The following is a 27,297-nucleotide window of genomic DNA, read 5'->3' as shown; positions in this document are numbered from 1 at the left end:
AAACCAAAACGGCAAAGAGCATGCACCTCCAGGTTAATTAAGGAGTAGAAATGAAAGAGCAAAAAATAGAAGAAAAAAGAACACTAATATTCAACAATCAGAAAAAATAAAAAGTAAATAGTGGGATGGTAAATTTAAACCTATTATATCAGTAAATACATTTTTTTACTTAGACTTTTTGAGATAAGGATTCACATGCAGGAAGAAGCAAGACGGGAAGATTGCATATATTTTTTACCCATCTTCTCCCAATGCAAAAATATACCATAGTACTCCCTTAGCCATAAGGGACATGTTCCAAGACCCAGTAGGTATCTATAATCATGGATACCACTGATCCCTGTATTTACTATGTTTTTTCCTATACCTATACACCTATGATAAAGTTTAATTTATAAATTAGGTATAGAAAAAGATTAATAATAAAATAGAAAAACTATAACAATATACTTAAAGTTATATGAATGAGGCCTTTCTCCCTCTCTCAAAATATCTTATTGTACTGTATTCATCCTTCTTCTTGAGACGGTGTGAGATGATGTGAGGCGATAAAATGAAATGAGATGAACAACTGTTAGGCTACTATTGAAGTGAAGTGAACGATAGTGTTAGGCAGAAGAAGGATCATCTGCTACTAGACTGTAGGTAACTGAAACCACGGAAACAATACCCCAGATAAGAGGGGACTTCCTATAGTAAAATATATCACAACTTCCGTGACACTGATATAATCTACTGGTTTTATTTAGATTCCTCTAGCTTTACCTGTACTCATTTCTGTGAGTGTGTGTGTGTCCGTATTTAGTTCTATACACTTCTATCATACGTGCAGGTTTGTATATTCACCACCACAGTCAAGATACAGAAGGAGTGCATCACATGATGTCTTATGTCAAGATTGTAGCCACACCTTCCTCCCTACCCAAACCTATCTCTAACCCCTAATAACTACTCACCCATTTCTGGTTTCTATGATTATAACATACATTATAAGAAAAAGTCCAAATCAACCAGTTAAAAGACAGATTGAAATTTTTTTTGTTTTTACACAAAAACAATTATTTAAGACCTTTATTAACGGGTGCTTGCCGTTTGTTGACTTTTTTGAAAAAATCCAGTTGTAAACTTTTATTACAAATTAAAAATGAGGTTCTTAAAAATCTCAATTTGACCAGATATGAAACAATCTAAAAACCTTTAAAGGTGTATTGAGAAAAACCAGGCTTTTTTTAAAAAAAAAAAAAAAAAAACACGTTTATCATTACCAAAAAGAGACGTCTTTAGGTACAAATAATAAAAACCCCATGCTGCATAGATAATGCAGATAGTTCTATTTATCTGGTCAATGGGCAAAAAGCAAGCACTTAAGGTCTTCAGCTCCCATCTTTTGTTCATTTCTTATTGCTGGAATTTCATCTTCACTTCTTCGTGTTGGGTGACTAAACCGGCCGATGGTAGAGGCGGTAAGCCGGCATTTACTCAGCCCCGCCCTGCTCAGCCTCGGAGCCGACCAATTCTCAGCTGGTGGATCGGCTGCTTTTGTCTCTTTGCCCTCTTGTGGTTTAGGGTTCTCTGGGCGTCTGCGTGGGTAACTGAAGCTGCGGCGGTACCGACGACGTTGAGGTGGCTGCTGACCTTGGGTCTCATCTCCTTGATTTTCCTTATCTTCCTCCTTTCCATCCTCTCTAGGCTGTCTTTGGCGAGGAGGACCCCTACGGGATCGTGGTCTCTAACCTGGATACATCTTGTGTCTCACTGGTGCACCTCGTTCTCCTGCACCCGGGTTGTCAGCACCTCCCATCCCTTCTCCCTGCACAGGGGGGTTGGAATACTGTGGTCGCCGCCGCCCGCAGGGTCCCGCAGGGTCCCCCAGGGTCCCGCAGGGTCCCGCAGGGTCCCCGCAGGTAGTCGGGTGGGAGCCGCCGCCTGCGGTAGGGCCGGCGCTGCTGGGCCTGGCCTTCGGGGGCACTTTCCGACCCCTCGATCTTGTCCCCACTCTCACTATGCTGGTAATCCTGCTGGTAATTGCGTGCAGGACCCCTGCGACGTGGACAGCGTCTATGATGCTGACGGTCTGCGGCATATGTACGCCCTGCACTGGGACTCCACCAGGGCACCAGGCACCAGGGCACCAGGGCACCAGGGCCTGTGACACTGGCTGCCTCCGCGCCCTCTTCTCCTTCAACAACGTCCAACTCCACAGTGTCTCCATCTCCTACACCGCGAAGGCACTTCCTGGGGTCATTCTTCTTTATGGCAGTCTGGTGGACAAATACGTCTTCCTTGGTGTCATTCCTGTTGATGAGACCATGTCCGTCTCTGACATTGAACCATTTTACTGTCCCCAAAACCTTCGTTGCGATGACCTCCCTGTCCCCGCCGGCAGGCGCCGCCGATGTGAGGCCGCCCGGGCCGCCGCTCCCTGCTCCCTGCTCCCTGCGCCGCTGCCCGGGGTGCCGGGCTCCGTGTCGGCGGCGCTGAGGGCGGGGGGCGGGGGGGGCGGCAGGCGGCTGCTGGGGGGGGGGGGGCGGCGGGCGGCTGCTGGGTCTCGGCCTCGCTGCTCAGGGCTGCGGGGATGGTGCCTGGGGCCGGCTGCGGCAGCTGCGGCTCCTCCCGGGGTGTGATGGTAACTAGGCCGGCGGCGGCGGTGGGCTGCTCAGGGCTCTCTGGGGTCCGCTCTCCGCTCCCGCTACCGATCGAACTCGACAAATTGAATTTTTAAAGAAAGAAAACTCTTTTCCAACCTGCTTGTACGACATACATGTAAAATATAAGGATATAGAAAGATAGAAAGCAAAAACATACACAAAGATGTAGCATATGAAAACTAAAAAAATCTACTGGCTTGGCTGCACTATAAAAGAGAAATAAATCTTCAAAGACAAGCATCAAGATAATAAAAGGTTCAATGCACCAACTGAGGAATGCATGGTAACACTGGTCAAGAGAAAAGAGAGAACACACAAATTACTAATGTGAGGAACAAAAAGAGAGAGAGGTATTTAAAAATTCTAACAAGACATTAAGAATACATTCATGTTACTAAATTGAAGGTACCTGATCTGAATCATAATTCAAACAAAAATGATTAAACAATTATAGTATAATTGGGGAACTGTGAACTGAATGGATATTTGATGATAATAAGAAATTGGTATTTTTTGGTGTGATGTAATATTCCTTTATTTTATATATACATATCTGATCCAATCTTGACATTTAGTTCAAAATAATCTGATTTACTTAAAAAAAAGCAAAATTCCATCAAAAGAAAACTTAAAACCTATACAGACATAGAAAAAACTAAATGGTTTCTATACATAAAAACCATATATATATGTATATGTATACACATATGCATGTGTGTAGATACACACACAATCTGTTATTTAAAATCTAACAACAACAACAGCAATAACAAAATAATAAGCCAGTGACTTCACTTTCAAACTTCTAAGGAAGAAATTAGTGTCAATTATGCATACTCCTTCAAGGACCATAAAAGAGAGAACACTTCTCAATTTGCTTTATAAGCCCAGCAAAACCTTGATACCAAAACTTGATAAAAAAAAAAAAATAACAGGCTATCTACCCAAACCCTACATTTCAGATATTGGTATCTATAGATAAAAGCAGATGATGTCTGAGATTTACTTCAAAATAATATAAAATAAAAAGTAATGTTCTAAAAAACATGACTTACTTCAAAATATTCTAAAAGAAGGGGGAGATAGAAATAAAACAACATTAGTCATGAGCTGATTACTACTGAACTGAGTGATAGGTCAGGGGTGCTCATTACTCTCTTTTGTCTACTTGTGTATATTTACTAAATTTTCTCTTAATAAAAAGGTTTTTTTTAAGTATATTTGATTAAAGAAAGTTGTGTGCTCTAAAAACATCACTGTGAAAACTCCCATTACACTGTTTTGCTTCTACTTTTTCCATCAAATCTACAGAAATTATGCAATGAAACATTGTTCACCCATAAAAAAAGAAGAAACCCTACCATTTGGAATGACATGAATAGAGACTGAAGGCATTATGCCAAGTTAAATAAGTCAGACACAGAAAGATAAATACTATGTAATCTCACTTATATATGGAATTAGAAAAACCAAAACAAAAAAACACCACCAAACTCACAGAAAAAGAGATCATATCTGTGGTTACCAGAAACGGGTGGTAGAGGAAAGAGAAATTGGAAGGAAGGTGGTCAAAAAGTAGAAATTTCCAGTTATAAGATAAGTCCTGGGGATGTGATGTACAAATGATGACTACTATTACCACTGCTGTAGGACATGCAAGGATACTGTTGAGAGAATAAATCCTAGGAGTTCTCATCACAAGAGAAAGTTTCTGTCCTTTTCTTTATATTGTATGTATATGAAAGATGGATGCTAACAAAACCTACCATGGTAGGGACACCTGGGTGGCGCAATTGGTTAAGTAGCCAACCCTTGGTTTCCCTTAGTTGGTGATCTCAGGGACGTTGGATCAAAGCCCCCTCCCCCACCATCAGGCTCTGAGCTAAGCACAGTGTCTGCTTAAGATTCTTCCCCCACCTCCCTCTGCCCCTCTCCACCATGCACTTGTGCACACACACACACACTGTCTCTCTAAAATAAATAAATTAAAGAAATAAACCTATCATGGCAATCATTTCACAATATATGTAAGCCAAACCATCATACTGTATACCTTAAACTAAGGTACAATGACATATGCCAATTATTTTCCAACAAAACTGGAAAAAAACCACTATTTTTTAGAAGAGGATTCTTACCAAGAAGATGGCACATCTTATGCCATCTCATTTTATCAACTGTTCATCCTCTTTCTTATTACAGTCTCTAAACCTCAAAGTCCCTCCCACTTTTCACTGAGGATGAAATAGGCTTACATTCCCTTCAAACACAGAACTTTGTCATAATTTTGAGCAATATCAACTTCCATATGAATTCCTCATACAACAGTTCTTGGATCTCCTCAAATTCAGTACACTTATGCAAAGATTCTGATTATTTATTTACATGTCTGATTCTTTTACTAAAATGGGGCTATATTTTATTTATTTCTGAATTCCCTATATTCTCGCATAGTGACAGAGTCTGCACAGGCAAACAAAAAGCTAAAAAAAAAAATTCAGTTCTTATCATAAACCAGTGGATAAGCAACTTTTGCTTAAGAAGACTTTTCTATTGGCTTTTGAATCACATTCTGTGAATACACCAGGCTGTTTCCCATCCCATTACCAATAGATGGAAGAAGAGAAAAGGATTAATGCTAAACACAGTACTGAAATAAGAGTGAGGCTTTTAAGAAACTTGATTACACTTAAAATAATTTAGTACTTGACCACCAATACTGGCACAAAAACAGACATAGATCAATGGAACAGAATAGAAAATCCAGAAATGGGCCTTCAACTCTATGGCCAACTAATATTCGACAAAGCAGGAAAGACTATCCACTGGAAAAAGGACAGTCTCTTCAACAAATGGTGCTGGGAAAATTGGACAGCCACATGCAGAAGAAGAAACTAGACCATTTTCTTACACCAGACACAAAGATAAACTCAAAAATGGATGAAAGATCTAAATGTGAGACAAGAATCCATCAAAATCCTAGAAGAGAACACAGGCAACACCCCTTTTGAAACTTGGCCACAGCAACTTCTTGCAAGATACATCTATGAAGGCAAGGGAAACAAAAGCAAAAATGAATTATTGGGACTTCATCAAGATAAAAAGCTTCTGCACAGCCAAAGAAACAGTCCACAAAACTAAAAGACAACCTACAGAATGGGAGAAGATATTTGCAAATGACGTATCAGATAAAGGGCTAGGATCCAAGATCTATAAAGACTTATTAAACTCAACAGCAAAGAAACAAACAATCCAATCATGAAATGGGCAAAAGACATGAAGAGAAATCTCACAGAGGAAGACATAGACATGGCCAACAAGCACATGAGAAAATGCTCCACACCACTTGCCATCAGAAATACAAATCAAAACCACAATGAGATCCCACCTCACACCAGTGAGAATGGGGAAAATTAACAAGGCAGGAAACCACAAATGTTGGAGAGGATGTGGAGAAAGGGGAACCCTCTTGCACTGTTGGTGGGAATGTGAACTGGTGCAGCCACTCTGGAAAACTGTGTGGAGGTTCCTCAAAGAGTTAAAAATAGACCTGCCCTACGACCCAGCAACTGCACTGCTGGGGATTTACCCCAAAGATACAGATGCAGTGAAACACCAGAATACTTGCACCCTAATGTTCATAGCAGCAATGTCCACAATAGCCAAACTGTGGAAGGGGCCTCGGTGTCCACTGAAAGACGAATGGATGAAGAAGATGTGGTCTATGTATACAATGGAATATTACTCAGCCATTAGAAATGACAAATACCCACCATTTGCTTCAGTGTGGATGGAACTGGAGGGTATTATGCTGAGTGAAGTAAGTCAATCAGAGAAGGATAAACATTATATGATCTCATTCATTTGGGGAATATAAGAAATAGTGAAAGGGAATAAAGGGGAGAGAAAATGAATGGGAAATATCAGTGAGGGAGACAGAACATGAGAGACTCCTAAGTCTGGGAAACGAACAAGGGGTAGTAGAAAGGGAGGTGGGTGGGGGGTTGGGGTGACTGGGTGATGGGCACTGAGGGGAGTACATGATGGGATGGGCACTGGGTGTTATGCTATATTCGGCATATTGAACTCCAATAAAAAATATATACCAAAAAAAAATGAAAAAAAAAACCCTAAAAAAAAAAAATACTTGCCCACCAAGAAAAGCCCTGCCTTCTACAAAATAAAATGAAATTTTGTTAGAAATCAAATACATTAAACAAGCCTAGGATAAGCTCAGTGTCTTAATTTCCTATAGATACCAACACTATATTTTCCTGAGGTCATTTATTCTACAACCTCAGCTGCTAGAAAAACATGATTACAAACCAGAAAATACATCTTTTAAAAAAAAGATATGGGTAGTCCAGTAACAGTATTATTTACTACCATCTAGAGGATTCTTGTTTGCCAGGACTGAGCTCCAATGAGCTCACAAATCTTCAAAACAACCTGAATAAGCCAGTGTTCCTCTTACAGATAAGACACAGAGCCTAAAGGTTAAGGTTTCCAAAGATCTTAAGTTCCTGAGCTGAGTTTTGAGCTCAGCTCTAACTATCTTCAAAGCCTGTGCTGTTTTCATTAACAGCCTACTGGAACTAGAAAGTTGAGATTTACAAAATAAATGTTAGGTGAGGAAATTGTATTTTGAATGAGGAGTAAAATAAAGAATAGGACAGTAGCTAGATGGGGATGAGGATGAATTCAAGGAATATTTCTTTCTAAGATTGGAATATATAGTATGTTTATACAGGGTAAGGGTTCACAACATGAAAGAAGTTGAAGATACAGGAGGAATAAAAAAAACTAATGACCAAAGGGCACCTGGGTGGCCCAGTGAGTTAAGCGCTGACTCTTGGTTTCAGCTCAAGCTGTGATCTTAGGGTTGTAAGATTGAGCCCTAAGACAGGTTCTATACTCAGCATGGAGTCTGCCTGAGTTTCTCTCACCCTCTCCATTTGCCCCATCCCCCGTCTGCTCACATGTGCTTGTCTGTGCACTCTCTCTTTAATAAATAAATAAATATTCAAAAAAAAAAACCCTAATGACCAAGATATTAGAGATAGCATAAGGAGATAGTTAAAGGAGACAAGTAGACAGAAAAATCTTGAGCAGAATAAACTCTGTTCTAATACCAGGATAAATTAGATTAAAAGAGGTAATAATATAAGTGACTTTTAGGACAAGATTCCAGTAGATGAAGGTGGATTACTACTATAGCTTCAATTTTGGTTGGCAAAGTAGGAAGTAGAGTCATCTGTTCATCTGAAGAAGCTTTGAGTTTAAACAAGAGACATCTGATAGGAGAAATGAATATCCTTAGAATATCCTATAAGAGAAATTAGACAAGTAAAGACTGAAAGGTAGCACTGAGAAGCACTTATGTTGCCACCAATCTGAAGGTCATGAGACTCAATCAGCAACACCAAACTCACCTAGAATAAAAGCAGGAAGGCAAGTGGTAGGTAGCTATGACCCAGGAATATACATTTGTTAAGAATCTCCTCTATATCAGCCTTGATGTGATATCTGGCATAATGAAATAAGATAAAGTTTCAAATGTTGTAGCCAACACAAAGAGAACATACCTTTTTAAACAGCCATGCCATGTTTTTATTTGATCCCTATAGAGATGCCCAGGGAAAACATCAGTAAATTCTAAGAAGCAGTAGTATTAGAGGCCATGTGCTCTGATTACAAAGCAAATTAACAATATTTTAAAATATATTTAAATGAATCATGAATAAATATTTCAAACAGACTCAAAAGACATCAGACTCAGTATGAAAGTTCAGCAAAATGACTGGAAATGAAATAAGTATCTTTTTGATCACTTTTCTATATATCAACCACACACACACACACACACACACACACAAAGGAAAGAAAAAAAGAAAAGAAAATTGGTGAAGAGCTTTATTCTCCAAAGCCACAGAATATATAACAGAAATAAACATAAGAACTATATGGCAAGCACACACAAACACACACATGTGTGTGCCCATACATACTCCAAAACCTTAGTAATAGATAGAAAGAAAAATAATTTAAATAAGTCAATAAACACTGGGGACACCTGAATGGCTCAGTGGTTGAGCATCTGCCGTCGGCTCAGGTCATGGTTCCAGAGTCCTGGGATCAAGTCTCGCATCAGGCTCCCTTTAGGGAGCCTGCTTCTCCCTCTGCCTATGTCTCTGCCTCTCTCTCTGTGTCTCTCATGAATAAATAAATAAAATCTTTAAAAAAAAAGTCAATAAACATTACATATCTAAATGGGAAGAATGAATAAAGTAAAAATGCCAATTCTCCCAAAGTATAATTAAAATTCAAAGAGATTTCTCTTAAACCTTGAAACATGTTTCTAAGTTCATCTATAAAACTAAACATGTGTGAGTAGGAATGTGTATATCAAATGAAACTACAGATTACAGAAAGCTGTAATAACTAACCATACAATGTCAACCAAATAATAGATACTCATAATAGACATAACGGAGGGAAAAAGGAATTGGAGAGTACACAGAGACAGCACGAGAGTAGAAAGGATATTAATGGGGAACAGATTTCCGCTTCTGATAATGGCAACTTATACAAAGCAGACCAATCATCCTGCTAAGAAGATTAAAAAAATCTGGTCAAATTATTTTTAAAAATCTACTTGAAGGCACAGAGAAACAAATAAAGCATTAAAGAATTACAGGACCAAAATCCTAGAGAAAAAGAAAAAGCCAGAAGGATGAGCCAGACATTGGAATTGTTTTCTCTCTAAGGGCATCTGCTAATTCCAGAAAAGACAAATGAAAGATTGATAAATTTAGCTGAGATCTTGATGGTCTCATAGACCTAAAAGCGAAATATGACTGCAGAGCCTACCAACAAGGAGAGATTTTCATAAATTCTCCATACCTTAGCCCCTGAAAGGTCCAGGAATAAAGATGAACTAGAAATAACCTGGCTTCTAAAGGCCTTACTCTGTGACATCAGACAGATAGGATTAAGGACTGCTCATGCTCCCAGCAGCCTAGAATAGGCAAATAAAAGCAAACAGAACCTATCTGGAGAGAAAGAGCACAATGCCATGGCCTCAGTTGTTTCTATAATTGTTCACATACAATGTCCAGTACCCCAAACAACAAGGAATAGTTACAGTTATTTTTAGGAAACTGTTAAAGTGCTATTAACTAAAGCTAATCATATACCTACTCTATGACCCAGAAGTTCTACTCATAAGAATATACCAAGAAAACTGAGTATATACTAACAAAATATTTATAAAAATATCCATAGTAGTTTTCTTCATAATAATCCAAGACTAAAAACAATGCTCATCAACAGGAAAATGAATCAATTATATTCATACAGTGGAATACCAAAGAGCAATAAAAGCAATAGTTTACTGAAACACAATAACACTGATGATTCTCATGGACATGAGCCACACACAAAGGAATACATATACTTTTTTTTTTTTTTTTTTTAAGATTTTATGTATTCGGGATCCCTGGGTGGCGCAGCGGTTTAGCACCTGCCTTTGGCCCAGGGCGCGATCCGGGAGACCCTGGATCGAGTCCCACGTCGGGCTCCCGGTGCATGGAGCCTGCTTCTCCCTCTGCCTGTGTCTCTGCCTCTCTCTCTCTCTCTCTCTCTCTCTCTCTCTCTCTCTGTGACTATCATAAATAAATAAAAAAAATTAAAAAAAAATTAAAAAAAAATTTTTATGTATTCATTTGACAGAGAAAGAAAGAGAGAGAGAGAGAGAACACAAGTACAGGGAGCAGAAGAGGGAGAAGCAGACTCCCCACTGAGCAGAGAGCCTGATCCAGGGCTCCATACCCAGTACCCTGGGATCATGACCCAAGCCAAAGGCAGATGTTTAACCCACCAAGCCACCCAGGTGCTCTAAAAGGAATGCATATTCTATGATTTAATTTATTTGAAGGTCAAGAATAGACAAAAATAATCAATATTGATAAAAGTCAGAATAGTGATTATCTTGAGGAACTGACTGGTAGAGGCACAAGGAAACCTTTTTGGGCAATAGAAATACCCTATGTCTTGGTAAATGATGATTATATACAAATGTAACTAATCACTGATGAGTCCACAGGGTTAAAATTAGTACATGTTAGATATTGATACAAAGTATAGCTAAGACAATTTTCAAAAATTATAAACCTGAAGGGTTCAAATGACCATATATGAAAACTGAAACCACAGTGATTAAGAAAGTGTAGTATTTATACAAGGACGGACAGACAGACCCATGAAACAGACCAGAGGTTCTAGAAAAAAATTCATATGTATGTAGGCACTTATGACAAACTAACATTACAGAGTGATGGGAATAAGAAAAGTCTTTTCATCAAATTGTATTACACACACAGATTCACATAAAATAAAAATGAGGGGCAGCCCCGGTGGCTCAGCAGTTTAACGCCATCTTCCGCTTGGGGTGTGATCCTGGAGACCCGGGATCAAGTCCCACAACAGGCTCCCTGCATGGAGCCTGCTTCTCCCTCTGCCTATGTCTCTGCCTCTCTCTCTGTGTGTCTCTCATGAATAAATAAATAAAATCTCCTTAAAAATTAAATAAATAAATAAATAAACAAATAAATAAATGAAATTTTATTCCTACTTTATACCATATAAAAAAATGAAGTCCAGGTGAATTGTAAACCTAAATGTAACAAGTAAAGGAATAAGGATTTTATATTATACAGAAGAATCTATTCATAACTTAGGGTAGGGAAAGAATTCTAAAAATGATCAAAAAAAGCACTAAGTATAAAAAAGATTAATTAATCAAACTACATTATTAAATTAGACTAATTAAATACAACTGTTCATCAAAAGAACAAAAATCACTAATAGGTAAAAAATGCAAGCCACAGGGTGAGAGAAGACATCTGCAACGCATATCACTGGGTTTATAACTAGAAAATATAGAAAATTCCTACAAATTAATGAGAAAGTAACAGTTTGATAGAGAAGTGAGCAAAAATAATTTCACACACATTAAAAGACATCCAAAAAGATTGATAAACATATGAAGAATTGGTCTACCTGATTTGTCTTCAGGGAAATGCCAAATAAAACCACTATTCACCCATCATAATGACTAAAATGAAAAAGTCTGGCAATGCCAGGAGTTGGTAAGGATATGGAGAACAACTTTATCAATGGCAGAGTGTCTTCTGGTAGAGCAACAGGAAATGTTGACCCTGAGACTTAACAATTCCACTTCTATGTATATACATAATAGGAATGCATGTGCATGAGCACCACATCACGTAATCAGTAATGTTCAGAGCAATTTATTCCTAACAGCAAAAACTAGAAGTAACTTAAATGTCCATCCATCTCCATAAATAATAGAATACATAAATTGGAGTACAGTCACATAATGAAATACTATACAGCAATAAAAATGAATGGATGGTTTGCTAACAATAACACAGATAAATTTCTTAAGCAAAATGCTGAGCAAAATAGCCAGCATTAGAAGGGGGTATATGGAAGGCTTTCTGAAGTTCTAGCAATGCTCTATTTCTTGAATAGGTTCTGGTTACACAGCTGTTCACACTGTAATATTTCAATGAGCTATAAACAAATGCTTGAGTTAAACATAGTGGGTTAAATATATGCATTAGCTATGTTCCCTTCTGAGCCCTCACTAAAAAAAAAAAAAAAAAAAGATTAAACACACACACACACACTCAAAGGCAAAACCTGAGAGGAAACAATTTGAACAGAATTGGCAACTGAGTTAACAGGAGAAAGCTAATAGACAGGAAAGCTTAGAAGCAACCCATATTATAGTCAGGAATTTCTAACAGATTTAGTAATTGGTGGGGCCAGGTACCTCTGGAAATAACGGAATCAGTGGGGCTAAAAGCCACAGCAGTTGAAAGTTTAAGAAGCAGTTAAAAACCCCAGCTCCTTCTCCCAGGTTACTTTGCTAGAAAACTGTCTTTCCCCATACCCAGGCAGGTGACTGGAAGTTTATTCTCCAGAGAGGGTGGGACAGGGAGAAGAAGGTGAAAAGGAGGAAGAAGGGGAGGGAGGGGAGATGAGATGAGGGAAGAGTAGTCATCCTCATCATTTTTGTCCTTGGAATGGAAACAGCAGATACAGTTAATAGCAGGGATACTATATGAAAACAGATAAAGAGTCTGGGCTATACTGATACTTTACCATAGCTTCCTCTTCCACGAGGTTCTAAAAATCAATAGCAGCCAAGTTTATAGCCTATAGAAAGAAGATATGACCGATTTTTCTATTGAATATGACCGGCTGAATAAAAAAGACATTAAAAAGGTAAGGACATCCTAAGTTTTCCAATAAGATGGCCCAGAGGAATCACCCTCCTAGAAGGTCCATATTGACAATCTCCATTCAGGAGGAACCCCCAACAGATTTAGCAAATAGGAGTGCCAGACATCTTTGGTACATAATTTCTAAAAGCATATTATTTTTCTGCTCTTAAATATGAACGGATGGCCAATAATTCGGTGACACTCTCTAATATGAAAGGCAGAAGCAAAAACACAAAACAGAAAATAGGGATCCCTGGGTGGCACAGCAGTTTAGCGCCTGCCTTTGGCCCAGGGCACGATCCTGGAGTCCCGGGATGGAATCCCATGTCGGGCTCCCAGTGCATGGAGCCTGCTTCTCCCTCTGCCTGTGTCTCTGCCTCTCTCTCTCTCTCTCTCTATCATGAATAAATAAATAAAATCTTTAAAAAAAAAAACCATAAACCTATGGGCAACATTTATAATAAAATAAGGTGATAAGACATCTCTACAAACTACTCACAGTCACAAAACCCATAGATACCAGCATCTATCAATGCAGGAAAGCAGAAGGAAGTAAGGGGTTAGCTAAAGGATCTAGGAAGAGAACCCCATAATAGCCAAAAGGTGCTCACTAGGAAGCACAGGTCAATTTGAGAAAAGGAGTTGAAATTGGGTGAATGTTTGCCCATTCCAATAGCGGGCCAGTTCAAAAGATTTAAGGTTAAGTTCCCAAGGCAGTAGTCTGGTAACCTGTAAAAACTAGAGAAACTGATCACCCAGGGTTCCCAGGTAGGAGAAATCCTAAGAAACTAGGAGAAACTGTAGAGAATAGAATACAAATAAACAGGATTTTTTAAAAATAGAAAAAGAAAAACCAGAGAAAAACAGATGAACACAAGTAGAACAGAACAAAGGCAGAAAATCCCCAAAGGCAAGCCATCATATTCGCTGAACACTACAGAAGGGAACTCAGTGAGGTTTTTAAAAAGTTATCCTTAATCATGCCTCCTTCTAAACATTCAGGAAAAAACTAAATTCAATTAAGAATGAGCAAAGAAAAGGATAAAGGTCAAATATATACCAGGTTCTTGTGTAAAAAAAATAATAGTAATAAGCAAAAGAAAAAAATTCCTACAATGAAAGAAGCCAAAAGACACTTGAAAAGAGATCACAACTATAATCTACTACTTGAAAATTTAAAAAGTAATACAAGATATTGAAGAGCAACATAAATTAAAGTCAGAAAAACAAAAAAGTGAGATTGTATAACTCAGGAAGGAAGTAGAAATAGAGGAAATCATTTCAGAAATAAACATTAAACTAAAACAAAAGCAAATAAAAAACAACAGACAAAAACCTTGAAGGAAATAAAAAGGAGATTTGTTTTAATCAAAGAGATCAAAAAATATTTTTAAATGAGAGAAAATAACAAATACTAAACACACACAAAAAAAAACCAACATACTTTAAGAGCAGACCCCGATGAAGAAAACTAAGGCAAAGTAAAAAAAAAATAAACACTAAATAGTACAATTCAGGAAGCTTTGCAAGATTGAAAACAGATTACAAACTACAGATGAGAAAGCACACACAATACTGAAGAATCCAAAGCCATACAAAATAACTTCAGGACATATTCAAAACCACTAGAGTTTAAAGATAAAAAAAATATTTTAGGCATGCAGGCAAAAAATAAATGGCTTATAAGTGAAATAACATTAAACTTTGAGAAAATAATTTAAATATCTGAGGGAGAACTGGGTTAAGTTAAGCAAAAACTCAAAAATAAAATAAAATAAAATAAACTACAAAACCAAGCAAAGGGAAGAAAATATTAATTCAAGTGAAAACAGAATTCTTGCCAAGAAAAGTAACCATAATATATTCACCACATGGTTCAGCTAAAAATACTTTTTACATGGCCATAATATAAACCAAAAGTGTGATACAACTATATTAAGAGAAGAGAAAGACAGCAAAAGGGCATGTATATGTTTTCTAGGCAAGCACAGTATGTATGAAAAGTAAGGGAAAATAGAGATAATGCCTAAAAGAAAAAATCAAAATGTTTAAATGCAATACAAACGTGTAGAAATTCATGGGTGAATACAAAGAAAAACAAGTTTTAAAAAAATAAAACCTAGTCCCTGGGGAGTGGGAAATGATGGAGCAGAGGGATTTACAGGACTACTGTTTTGTAATAAGCTTTGTAGACTACATAAACTATGATATAAGGAAAAATAACAATTATATAACCAATAAAATAATTTCAATATAAGTAAAACCAAAGTTAAAAAGGTAAGACATTAATAGCTACTGTCTGCTTGTGCTTGTATTTATATAAGTATGTATATATGTATGAATGTAGACATCTGGTCTGAGAGGAAGTCCTACAGAATAAAAAAAATAAAATTAATTGCTTTGTAATTCTCTGGGTGAAAAGTTCTGAAGCCATGTGCATAATATCACTACCCCTTCTGTTTCAAAGAACTTGCCTTGCTCTGGACAGTGCAAATTCAGTACTGGTGAGTTTGAAAGAAAAAGTGACACTTTCTTTTCAAATAAGTAATAAAAATAAAAATAAAAATCACTTCATAAAGAAAAGTAAACGGTTAAAAATAAAGCCAAGGAAGAAAATACTTCCATAAAGGATAGGATCTAAGTAAAACAAAAGTACCCCACCCTAGCTAGAATGATTCTGAAAGGGGCCAAATATGCAAGTGGAAAATGGACAATAAAACTTTCATTAAAATATTACATGAGTATTTAGTATTGCCAGTTATTATTTCTGTGAACCATTTCCAGGGAAGAAAGAAAAATTATGCAGTTTTTAACAAAATAGATTTCCAAATATAATTAGTTTGTAATTCCAATAGGTTTGCTCAAGGTATCAATGGTCTCAGAAGGAGTGTAAAGTTGAAAAACAAAGGATTTAAATAGAAAACAAATTTAAGAATTTGTGTCAATATACTAGCTACCTCGAGAATCTACCATCTGCTCAAGGAGAAACTGCCCTACAAAGTGAAGTACCAAAATAAACCCTACAGGCGACACTGTCACCGCAACTGCCCAGCTGTAAAGAAATGGCCCGAAAAGTAACTGCTAAGGTTTCATTTATAGCTTATGATAAGATTAAATTCTACTGAGAAAAAGCATTTACTAGTTTCTATGAACAATCTTCTATTCCTTTATACTTACAAAATATATTTTAGCAAAAATAGTTCAGGAAGAAAGACCTTAAATCATTGAAAGAAAACCTAACCACATAGCAAGTTAATGTAATTACATCTACTGGAACATACAGCATAATTAACCTCATTTTATAGTTGCCCTTTTTCTTGTAACTAAATAATGACAATTTTCCTCATTCCTCTACAAAAATTCTCATTTTTCACATGTACTGTTAGTGTAAGTTCCAGAGTTAAATGCACTGCAATACTCCAGAAATCCTACTTAAATACAGCAAATCAAAAGCTACAGTAAATACCTTGAGAGTGCCAGAATGCTGTTAGCCCTCAGCACCAGCCAGAACAATTGCTCTAATAATATCCTCGGAATGCCTATTTACCTGCCACAACTACAAAGATGAATTGGTTGGAATGTATTCATCACTATGGATTTAAAATATGAATCCTGAATCCTACAAGCCCTCCTTGAGGATTGAGGCAGGGACACTCCCATTTGTAGACTTTGAAGGATATATTCTCGGCCTTCAAATCTTCACCTGAAAGCATTTTAATACCCCAGACACTAGCTAAGCACTAATTCCCAGAAGCTTGAGAAACAGGAGCTCGTAAAACTGCAATTTTTCCCTACAGGCAAGAAAAAGCAATAGGTACACCTGCTAATCCAGTACAATATAAATAAAAATCATATCTTCTCTGTATCCAAGTGTTGAAGGGAATGAGGCCAGAGAAGCTATTAATTACAAATTTTTAAATATAAAATACATTTCCTAATCAAAGAATTATGACACTACAAACAGCTGCTATGTCTCAATAAAAGAGTTCCAACAGTCATAAAAATAGTAATGAGAGACAGGTTTACGATGCATTATGATATTTTATTTAAGTCTATTAGATACCTAATATGTGCCAGGTATTGCTATATGTATGAGATATACCAGTAAGCAAAACAGGAAAAACCTCCGTTCTTATGAAACTCTCATATTATTGAAAGAAAAAAAAATATACCAGTGCTACAAAGAAAGACAGAAGGACCATTCATTCGTATTTTCCCTGAGCAGTATCCTTTTTATACCTGTTGTCTTGGTGAAACTATTAAAAGCATGCTGTTTTACTCAAAATATCCTGGGTTTAAGATATAATAACTCTAAATGGGATAGGTAGAGATTGAGATATTGACCAAAAGGTGCTATTTTAGATACTTTAGTGAGAAAAGGCCTCTTATTATGAGGATAAATTTCAGCAACGACTGGAAAGAAGTGAGGGAGCAAGCAATATGGGTATCTTTAGGGAGAGTTTTTCAAACAGCATCCTCTGTGTGTATGTGTGTAGAAAAGAATCTAAACCTTCACTGAGAAAGGATGAGAATCCACACTTTCAATAAAGAAGTTTATGAAGTAGAAAACTTTCATTGTTTCTTGCCTAAAAATGGTTCCCAGGGTATAGGTTTAGCCATCACCAAGTTTATTCTGGTAATTCCAGAATTAAAATAGTTTCCCTAAAGAGAATGCCTTCTCTATGAATGTAAAATTGCCATGCACAGCAAGGTGGCTCAGTGGTTTAGCACCACCTTTGGCTCAAGGTGTGATCCTGGAGACCTGGGATCGAGTCCCACATCAGGCTCCCGGCATGGAGCCTGCTTCTCCCTCTGCCTGTGTCTCTGCCTCTCTCTTTGTGTGTCTCTTATGAATAAATAAATAAAATCTTTTTTAAAATTGCCTTATTATGGCTTTTAATATCATTGGCACTTAATATCATTTATAAACCATATATATCCCTAGACCTCATGTGATTCTAAACCTCTGCAGATTCCTCAGAGGTGCAGATATGGAGTGAAATGGAACTGGTAAATTTCCCAATAACAACACTAGTGACATTAATAGCACCACCAATAATAATAAACAACGGACATTTTAAGTGTTTATTATGTGCCAAAGACTGTTCTAAGCAACTTAACTGAGGTTCTTAAGGATCTGACCATTTGCCAGACTGTCCAGTTAAGGGGGTCCTTGAATCTCCTTGAGATTGGACCATGCTCAATTTGCTTTTAAATAACATAATCTTAAATAATATTGGATTTTAGATAAAAAGTACATATGAGTTTTATATATGTTACACAATGGAAAATGATACATGTGATTCACAAGCTCAATAGAATACCACTGGTAGGTGGAAATACTGGAGAAGTCCATGATTATATCAATGTTTCCTTACTTGAAATTCTTCTCTTTGCTTTTATTGACATAAAGCCCGCCTTACTTCTTTGGGTTCAACTTTATATTTTATTTAAAGGAGCTGTTTCTACCATTTCTACCATCACTCTGTGTTTAAGGTTAGTTTGGTACTATGGAGGCTCACTGTGGGGACACCTACGAGAAAGCTCCACAGGTGTCCCCTCCCTTCTCCTCTATCAGAGACCTGTGTAGTTTTTAGAAAGGTGACACATGCACCACTTGAACCTAAGTACAACATGTATAAGCTAAGGGACAGCATATTGTATTCTCCCAACCATAATTAGAATAAATCTCAAAACTTTATTAAAATTATGGATCACAGACTACTTATTCCTAAGAATAGGGAAGACATGAGGCCTGAAGCTGCTGCAATTTTGTACCAGAAATTTGACTCCCATAAATGAGGTGAAGATTCAGGAGTATATAACAATTATAAATGTCTAAACAACTAAAACAGAGCTTTAACAAGACAATACATTAATATGGGTCTAATCAGGAGAGAGAAATCACAAAAGGAAAATTTAATATAAAGAACTATTAACTATAATGGGAGTTAAAGTAACGAAAGACTGTCTAGCTGTAAAGACACAAAGAGAACTTAAAAGAATATAGGAATAGCAGACAAAAGCCACAGCCATTACTCCTGAGGCTCAGAGCACGGAAGAAAGAGTTTTCCTCTAGCTCTCTTCTCCAGTACTGAGATCCAGAACTTGTTCAAGAGGGTACAACTTTTGCTTATTGAAAGAGAAAAGTTGCTCGCTTACTAGAAATCTGCCTAAGGAACTGGCTAGCAATCATCCATGTAAGGTGCCAGGAAGGTCATTCACACAGAGGTGTTTCACCAGAGGCACTTCAGTACAAAACTACAAACAACACACAACACAAACAGGGACAGCCACTCTGTACTGCAGTACCTGAGCTCCAGGGAAGGCTCAAGCACCACAGGAGTCTGTGTTGGAAAAAGCCAGGCTCAATGCAAGAGCCTACTAAGGAAGCACAACCATTTCCCTCTGTAACTTTACTCCGGGGCCCTCTACTACATGAAGCTTCAGTGCCAGCTGAGGAAAAAAAAAAAAAAATATTTGAAGGAACCAGATCAATTTCCACAGAGCAGGCAAAAAGACTGAATTTGGAACTGAGGGGTAAGAAATCAATAACCAGGACATTATATGAAGCAAAAACTGAAATAAATGAAAGGAGAAACAGAAAATTCAATAATTATAGCTGGACATTCAAATGCCCTTCTCTCTGTAATTGATAAAACAATCAGGCCTCCCTCACCCCTCGAAAGATAAAATCAGCAAGAATATGGAAGACTTAAACATTATCAGGCAACTTGACCTAATAGAAATAGATAGATATAGAATATCTCAACCAACATCAGCAAAATGCACATTCAAGGGCAAGTGAAATATTATCAAGGATAGAAATATGTCTCAGTAAATTTAAAAGAACTAAAATCCTATCAAGTATGTTCTCTTACCACAGTAGAATTAAGTTAGAAATCAATATCATAAAGAAATGTAGGAAATGTGAAAATATTTGGAAATAACATATTTCAAAATAAACCAAAGAGCAAAGAAGAAACCACACACACATAAAAATTAGACAATATCTTGAAATTAATGGAAACAAATAACATCAAAATTCAATAAATGCAGCAAAATCAGTATGTAGAAAGAAATTTTAGCTTTAAATGCTTATAAAAGTAGATATATCTAAGACCAATCATCTAAACTTGTATTCAATAAACTAGGAAAGGAAGAACAAAGCATGCACTAAGCAGGTAGAAGAAAGAATAATAAAGATTAGAATAAAAATCAGTAAAATTGAAAATATGAAAACAGAGAAATATCACTGAAATTAAAAAGTGATTCTTCAAGGGGTCTCGGTGGCTCAATCAGTTAAGCATCTGCCTCCGGCTCAGGTCATGATCCCAGGGTCCTGGGATGGAGCCCTGTGTCAGTCTCTGCTCAGCATAGAATCTGCTTCTCCTTCTCCCTTTGCCTACTCCCCTCCACTCATGTTCTCTTACTGTCTCACACTCACTCAAACAAATAAATAAAATCTTAAAAAAAAAGTTAAACACATACATTGCATACAATCCAGCTTATATCCATATATTCATAGCAATTAGCCAAAAACTAGAAATAATCCAAATGTCCATCCAAACGCCCATAAAATAGAAATAATACTAAATGCAGAGAAGATTCTAGGAGAACTGCCTTTATGAACTATCAAATCTCTGACATATGAACATGATGTGTCATTTCATTTTTTTAGCTGATCTTTAATTTCACTCAGTAATGTTTTAGAGTTTTGGAAAGGGAAAAAAGTTTCATATGATAGAGTACCAATTTGTCAATAAAGAAGAATGAACCAGTAAAACGTAGAATAACATGGATAGACCTCAAAAGTGGTGAAAGAAGCCAGACACAAAAGACTACATATTAATCTATCTACATGAAATTTCTAGAAAAGGCAAAGAAAGAGAGAAAATAGACCAGTGGTTACTAGGGACTGGAAGTGGGCATAAGGAATGACTACAGATAAGCAGCAGGAAACTTTTCAGATAATGGCAGTATCATAAATTGAATAGTGATGATGGTTCACAACTGTATATATTTTCTAGAAATCATTTAACTACAGTTATAATGGTCAATTTTATGATATGTAAATTGTACCTCACTAAATCTATTAATGTAAGGGAAGAAGAGAAGAATGACTCTGCCTTTCCTACAAGAATTGTGTTTTGGGGTAACCAAATTGCTAATAAAGAAAATTTTTTATAGAGGAACTCTACTAATACATATAGAAAGTGACAATATTAGAAAATCCACACTTTATAATCCCTAATGAAAAAATGGATCTCAAAGGGTGCTAAAGCTACTCGGTGGAAAGACTGATGAGGAACTTTGCAATGGAGGAGTCAGGCTGGTGTTACCTGGAGCCGAATCATCAATCTTAATATTACCAAACTTAACACAATCAGACTCATGCCATTTGATATTTTACAACAAGTACACAGCATCAACTGTGAAGGATTCTTGCCCAAAAATAAATAAATAAAAAAACCTGAATCCAATCAAATCTCTAGATCTAATTAACAGTTTATATAATACAGTAATAAACAAGCTAAACCACCTTTTTTTTTTTTAACCACCCTTTAAGGAAGCAATCAGTCAAATCCAAGTTGTAGGATATTTTTTTGAATATTTTATTTATTTATTTGATAGAGAGACATTAGAAAGCGGGAGAGGGATAGGAGAAGCAGATTTCCTGCAGAGCAGGGGACCCAAGACCAGGCTCGATCCCATGACCCTGAGATCATGACCTGGGCTGAAGGCAGATGCTTTACCAACTAAGCCCTCAGGTGCCCCTGTAGAATATTCTAAAGGACTTGGGTTTTCTAGCAAATTCACAGCATTAAAGGGGGTGCCTGTCTGTCTCAGTCAGTGGAGCATGTGACTTCTTGATCTTGAGGTTGGAGGTTCAAGCCTCATATTGGGGTGGAGATTACTTAAAAATAAAAACTTAAAAAAAGAAAGGGAAACTACTACAGAAAAAAAGAAGTTTAAGAGCTAAACAGCAATACACAAAGTGTGAACCACACCTTGATTGGATTCTGATTTTAGCAAACCAACCATAAAAAGACATTTTGGTGACAACTAGGGAAATCTTCATAATGATTACATATTTGATGTTATTAAGAAATTATTAATTTTGGGAGTGCCTGGATGGTGCTGTCAGTTAAACATCCGACTCTTGTTTTCAATTCAGGTCATGGACTCAGGGTTCTGAGATTGAGCCCTGTTTTAGGCTCCCTGCACAGCATGGAGTCCACTTGAGATTCTCTCTTTCTCTCTCACTCTGCCCCTTTCACTTGTACTCTCTCTCTCTTTTTTAAAGATTTTATTTATTTATTCATGAGACACACAGAGAGAGGCAGAGACATAGGCAGAGGGAAAAGCAGGCTCCACATAGGGGGCCTGATGTGGGACTCGATCCTGAGACTCCAGGATCACGACCTGAGCTGAAAGCAGACACTCAACCGCTGAGCCACCCAAGCGTCCCTCTCTCTCTCAAATAAATATTTTTTAAAAAATTAATTTTATTGTATGATATCAGCATAGTGGTTGTGTGTCTATGCGTGTGTGTGTGTGTGTGTGTGTGTGTATCTCAGTCTTTATCAGTCAGAGATCATGCCAGAGTATTTGTGGTAAAATAATGTAAATTATTTGCTTTTAAAGAGTCCCACAATTACTTAAAGATTGATAATATGGGTGATCCCTGGGTGGCTCAGCGGTTTAGCGCCTGCCTTTGGCCCAGGGTGTGATCCTGGAGTCCTGGGATCGAATCCCACATCAGGCTCCCTGCATGGAGCCTGCTTCTCCCTCTGTGCCTGTGTCTCTGCCTCTCTCTCTCTCTCTCTCTCTCTCTCTCTCTCTCTCTGTGTGTGTGTGTGTGTGTGTCTCATGAATAAATAAGTAAAATCCAGAAAAATAGAAAAGATTGATATGTTGAAAATTGTTGAAGCTAGACAATATATATGTTGGGCTTCATTGCCCCATCCTCTCCACTCTTAGTATGTTCTTAATTTTTCATATTAATAAGGTTAGTGGACAGGGAAAGACTGCAAAACTAAAAGAAAAAGAAAAGTAAAAGAAAAAGGGGGCTGCAGCTCACAAGAGAGATTAGAAATAAAGGCTGATGTAGAAGTCATCAGAAGATAGGGAACACATGAGCCAAATACTTGGAGAGTAGAATATAAGAAGAAAGTAGAAAATAAATACATAAAAAGAGACCAGAGAAGTAAAGCCAGTGGAATAGTAATAAATAAAGACAGAATAGAAAAAGATGAGTTTGAGAAAGGTACCAAAAAGAAGAGACCTAAAAGAAAAATTGAATCAGAATCAATTAAGGCAAGAAAGTTTCCAAATAATAACTACTAAGTACTCTTCTTACAGCCCCCAAATTTCAATCAAATAGAATAAAGGGGCACCTGGGTGGTTTAGTTGGTTAAACATTCAACTCTTGGTTTCAGGTCAGGTCCTAATCTCATGGTTGGTGAGAATGAGCCCCATGTGGGGCTCCACGTTCAGCAGGAGTCTGCTTGGATATTCTCTCCCTCTGCCCCTTCCCCCACTTGCATGTTCTCTCGCTCTCTCTCTCTCAAATAAATAAATAAATCTTTTTTTAAAAAATACACAGAAAAAAAAAGAATTATGTTTCTAACAAAAGAATTTCAGAATGATGAAATAATTATCTCATTCAGCTGAGATAAACAATATCTAGATATTAGATATTTAGATATTAGAATTCATATCTTCTAAAATACACAACACAATCTCCCAGATCTTGAAGATGTTGAAGGAATATTAAAAAGGCATTTACAAAAAAATAAATAAATAAAAATAAAAAGGCATTTACCCACTGGCACCAAATTGCCACCTAGCTAATCTGCCACAGTGAAAGATAGGATACCAAGTGCTAGAACAACTATAAAAAAATAAAATAAAATAAAGAAGATATTGACACTGGCCATTAAAGAGTTCTCTGGAGAAAAATCATTAAACTGTAAGATTCATGAAGATTAGATAGTAAGCTGGCCCAATTTCTCCCCATATGCTCATATTCCAGCATGGTGCCAGGTTCCATGTTTCTACAATAATGGAGCCCCAGTGGGGTACTGGGGGCAGGTAGCACTGATGATGCCCAATATTGTTGGTGTTTTGAGCCACAGTTTTAAATGTTAAAGCAAACTGTGATCTCAGATCCCTCTCTAATTACAAGGATAAATAACAGAGTTTTTCATTTCATACTCGAAGCTTTAATAACTTATTCCCACGTATGTATATACCTCTGCATTGTTGCTCTCAAAAGTAGTTGTACCTCTTTATACTTAATTTCTAGTACTTTGAGGAATTTATTATCCACAGCCTTGAAAATGTCACTTCAAATAATTTATTAACATATTTAGATGCAATACAAAATGTAAATCATATATATTTTAAGCTATCATCCCTTAAATCTTCTATTATTTACTCTATTAATTTTCAATACACTGAGGTTAAAGACATTTGCTTCTTTGCAAGGCAAAGCCCCACCTAACATGAATCTCTATCTTTACATCAAAAACAATTCATATCATCTAAATCAATATAAGGTTCAAATAAGTCTTTTTGATTTCCACAGACCCAACACAGAAAAAGGAAAAACTCCCAGCCTCTGCAGCACATGTATATTTTATTATTTCCAGGTATATTCTGAAAAATGTTTTTAAAAATGTTTAAAAGGTCTCCAATTGAGATCTTTAAAATTCTTAGCAAACTTTTTTAAAATTTTACCTAACTCAAGATTAATAAGCATAATTCTAAAATGTCCTAGAATCAGGAATGTAAAGTTAAAAACTTACATTCAAGCTGTGCAACCACATCTCCAGGGTCTACTGCTTCAGGGAACACCTATAGTGGGAGAATGTAGATGGAAGCAGTGTGGGAAAGAAGAAATGAAAGGAACAGACACATAAAAAGTCTTTGTTTTTCCTCTCATTCCCATAATATTCCTTTCCCACCCAAAGAAATTTCTGACATTATTGAGGACTGTCACTTCATCTCTGTTTCCCATGATCACTATGGAGGGTCTGACAATTAAACACCCATTACAGCTGACTATGGCTCCCTCTCCAACGTTACCAGTGCTTCATCTTCATCTCCAGTTCCTCCTGCTGTTTGTTTCCGTGGTCGTACTGGCCTTCTTGGTGCGCCTCCAACTCATCAAGCTTATTCCCACCAAGAAGCCTTTCTATTTGCTATTCCTTGGCTTAGAATGCTTTTCCTGGGCAGCCCGGGTGGCTCAGCAGTTTAGCGCTGCCTTTGGCCCAGGTTGTGATCCTGGAGACCCTGGATCGAGTCCCATGTCAGGCTCCCTGCATAGAGCCTGCTTCTCTCTCTGCCTGTGTCTCTGCCTCTCTCTCTCTCTGGGTCTGTGTCTCTCATTCATGAATAAATAAATAAAGTGTTAAAAAAAAATTCTAAAAAAAAAAAAAAAAGAATGCTTTTCCTCCAGACCTTCGAATAACTGATAACTGTCTCATAATTCAGGCTCAGCTTAAATGTTACTGCCATCTCTGAACACCCTTTAAAATAGTCACTCAGACCCTCTCCATGCCCTTGTCCTCCCTTTATTCTTTTCATGGCATTTATCACTACCTAAAATTATATTATTCTCATGTTTACTTGATTAGTGTCTGTTTCTCCCATTACAGTGAAAGCTCCAAGAAAGGAGGCTATTTGTCTTGTTTACCCAGTGCCTCAAACAGTGCATGGAACAGGGCAGGACATGGGTAATTACTTGCAGAAAAAAAGGGGAAGGAAGGAAGGAAGGAAGGAAGGAAGGAAGGAAGGAAGGAAGGAAGGAAGGAAGGAAGGAAGGAAGGAAGGAAGGAAAGGAGGGAGGGAGGGAGGAATGGGAGGTTAGGGAAGGAAGGAGAGAAGTAGAGAAGGAAAGAATGAAACAAAAAAAGTGAAGAATATGACTGGTAATAAACTAAAAGCAATAGTTTTAGGGGAAAAATAGAAAAGAAACTCAAGAAAGAAGTACACGAGATAGCCATAAATAAAAATATAAAACCTATTTTTACCTATTAATATCTCCTCTTTTTTTATATAAAAATTATTTAATACTCAAAATGCTCTATCTTACATAAAGCCCACTAACAAAATTTGGAAATAGACTGATCCATCATGAAAAAGAGGCAACTGATTCACTGCATAATAGAATGCATATTTATTTTCAAGCTTCCAAGTTTAAGTTACAAATCTCCTTCTGAATGAAATCAAAGTATACAGTCCGCAACAATAATTTGTGTTCTGGGCTTTTATTAAAAATTGGAAGTATTCTGATTATTTGTTAATATTTGATCTGATATTTGAACTCACCTTTTCAAACACCATTCTGGCATTGAAGACCAGTGGAAAATTGGCTGGGACACATTGTGTCTTTTTGTATTGGCCAAACACACAGATGCTAAGATAGATGTCCTCCTTGTCTTTCAGCACCACTCCTGGACAAGTTACCTGAATGAAATTAGATAGAGAGATGTAACTGCTTTATGAATTCCCTGAACTGTCCTACTAAAATAATTTACAAGGCATTACATTAAAACACTAGTCTGCTAAGCTAATAAAAATACGCACAAATTAAAAAAAAGGAGAGAGAGAGACTCGAGTGTTTACAGAGTTAAATGAAATGCCTTTATAACTTCCATTCCTCTGAGAAATCTATGATTCTCCATTTGGTTATTTGTGCCACATTTGAAGCTCTGTGTACTGGCTCTTGGGACAGACACTAACAGTTTTAAAGTCAGCCTTAGGCACCCACTTTACGCTGAATGCTGACATAAACTTATTCAGCATCATTTAATCACAAAGGATTAAGACTCAGCAGAAACAAAGCACTATCCTAAAAGACACAAAAAAATAGTGATAGAAAGTACCACCCTAAACAGCAGCCCATGCACACTCTCATCAAAAGCAATATGACAAACTTCCAAAGCTAGTGAACTGTAAGTTTCTACCCCAGTGAAATATTTTTAAAATATGAAATTGTACTTATTTAGCCACATGATTGACAGAAAGTATAGACACAAAATATGGCATTTCTAAAAACTACATGGCACAGTCTCCTCAGGCTCTGCCCACATTTCATTGTCAGTAATCAACCACACCCTTACATGGATTTTAAAGGCTAAGATTTCATTCCAATATACTCATATTGTAGTATCACTCAACACCTCCCCAATAAGTATATTTGTATTGTCCTCTGACCACACACATTACATTCTTCCATTATTAGGATGACTACTCCTTACCATTCCATTTCATCTCCTCCTCATTTATAATTATCACCTCTCAAGGCTTACATCAATCAGCTACAT

General features: G+C 37.0%; 1 protein-coding gene and 1 pseudogene across 4 annotated transcripts in view; both read right to left on the bottom strand.

Moving 5' to 3' along the window:
• The window catches only part of SPATA6 (spermatogenesis associated 6), a 139,548-nt gene that overhangs the window by 92,562 nt on the left and 19,689 nt on the right, over nucleotides 1–27,297 (bottom strand). For 3 of the 4 annotated variants that reach the window (XM_055341804.1, XM_055341805.1, XM_055341806.1), the window contains exons 2-3: nucleotides 26,300–26,437; nucleotides 24,775–24,823 (exon numbers count right to left, since the gene is read on the bottom strand). In XM_055341804.1, the coding sequence (XP_055197779.1) occupies nucleotides 24,775–24,823; nucleotides 26,300–26,437 (187 nt within the window). Of the gene's footprint in view, nucleotides 1–24,774; nucleotides 24,824–26,299; nucleotides 26,438–27,297 lie in introns of those variants that run through there. The other variant, XM_055341807.1, reaches the window with a different exon arrangement.
• On the bottom strand, nucleotides 1,343–11,085 carry LOC129520446 (Y-box-binding protein 1-like; annotated as a pseudogene).

This window comes from Nyctereutes procyonoides, unplaced genomic scaffold (assembly GCF_905146905.1).
Source record: "Nyctereutes procyonoides isolate TBG_1078 unplaced genomic scaffold, NYPRO_anot_genome, whole genome shotgun sequence".
NCBI classification, from domain to species: Eukaryota; Metazoa; Chordata; class Mammalia; order Carnivora; family Canidae; genus Nyctereutes; species Nyctereutes procyonoides.
The sequence above is the reverse complement of the archived record's forward strand: the minus strand, read 5'-3'. Positions and strand labels throughout refer to the sequence as shown.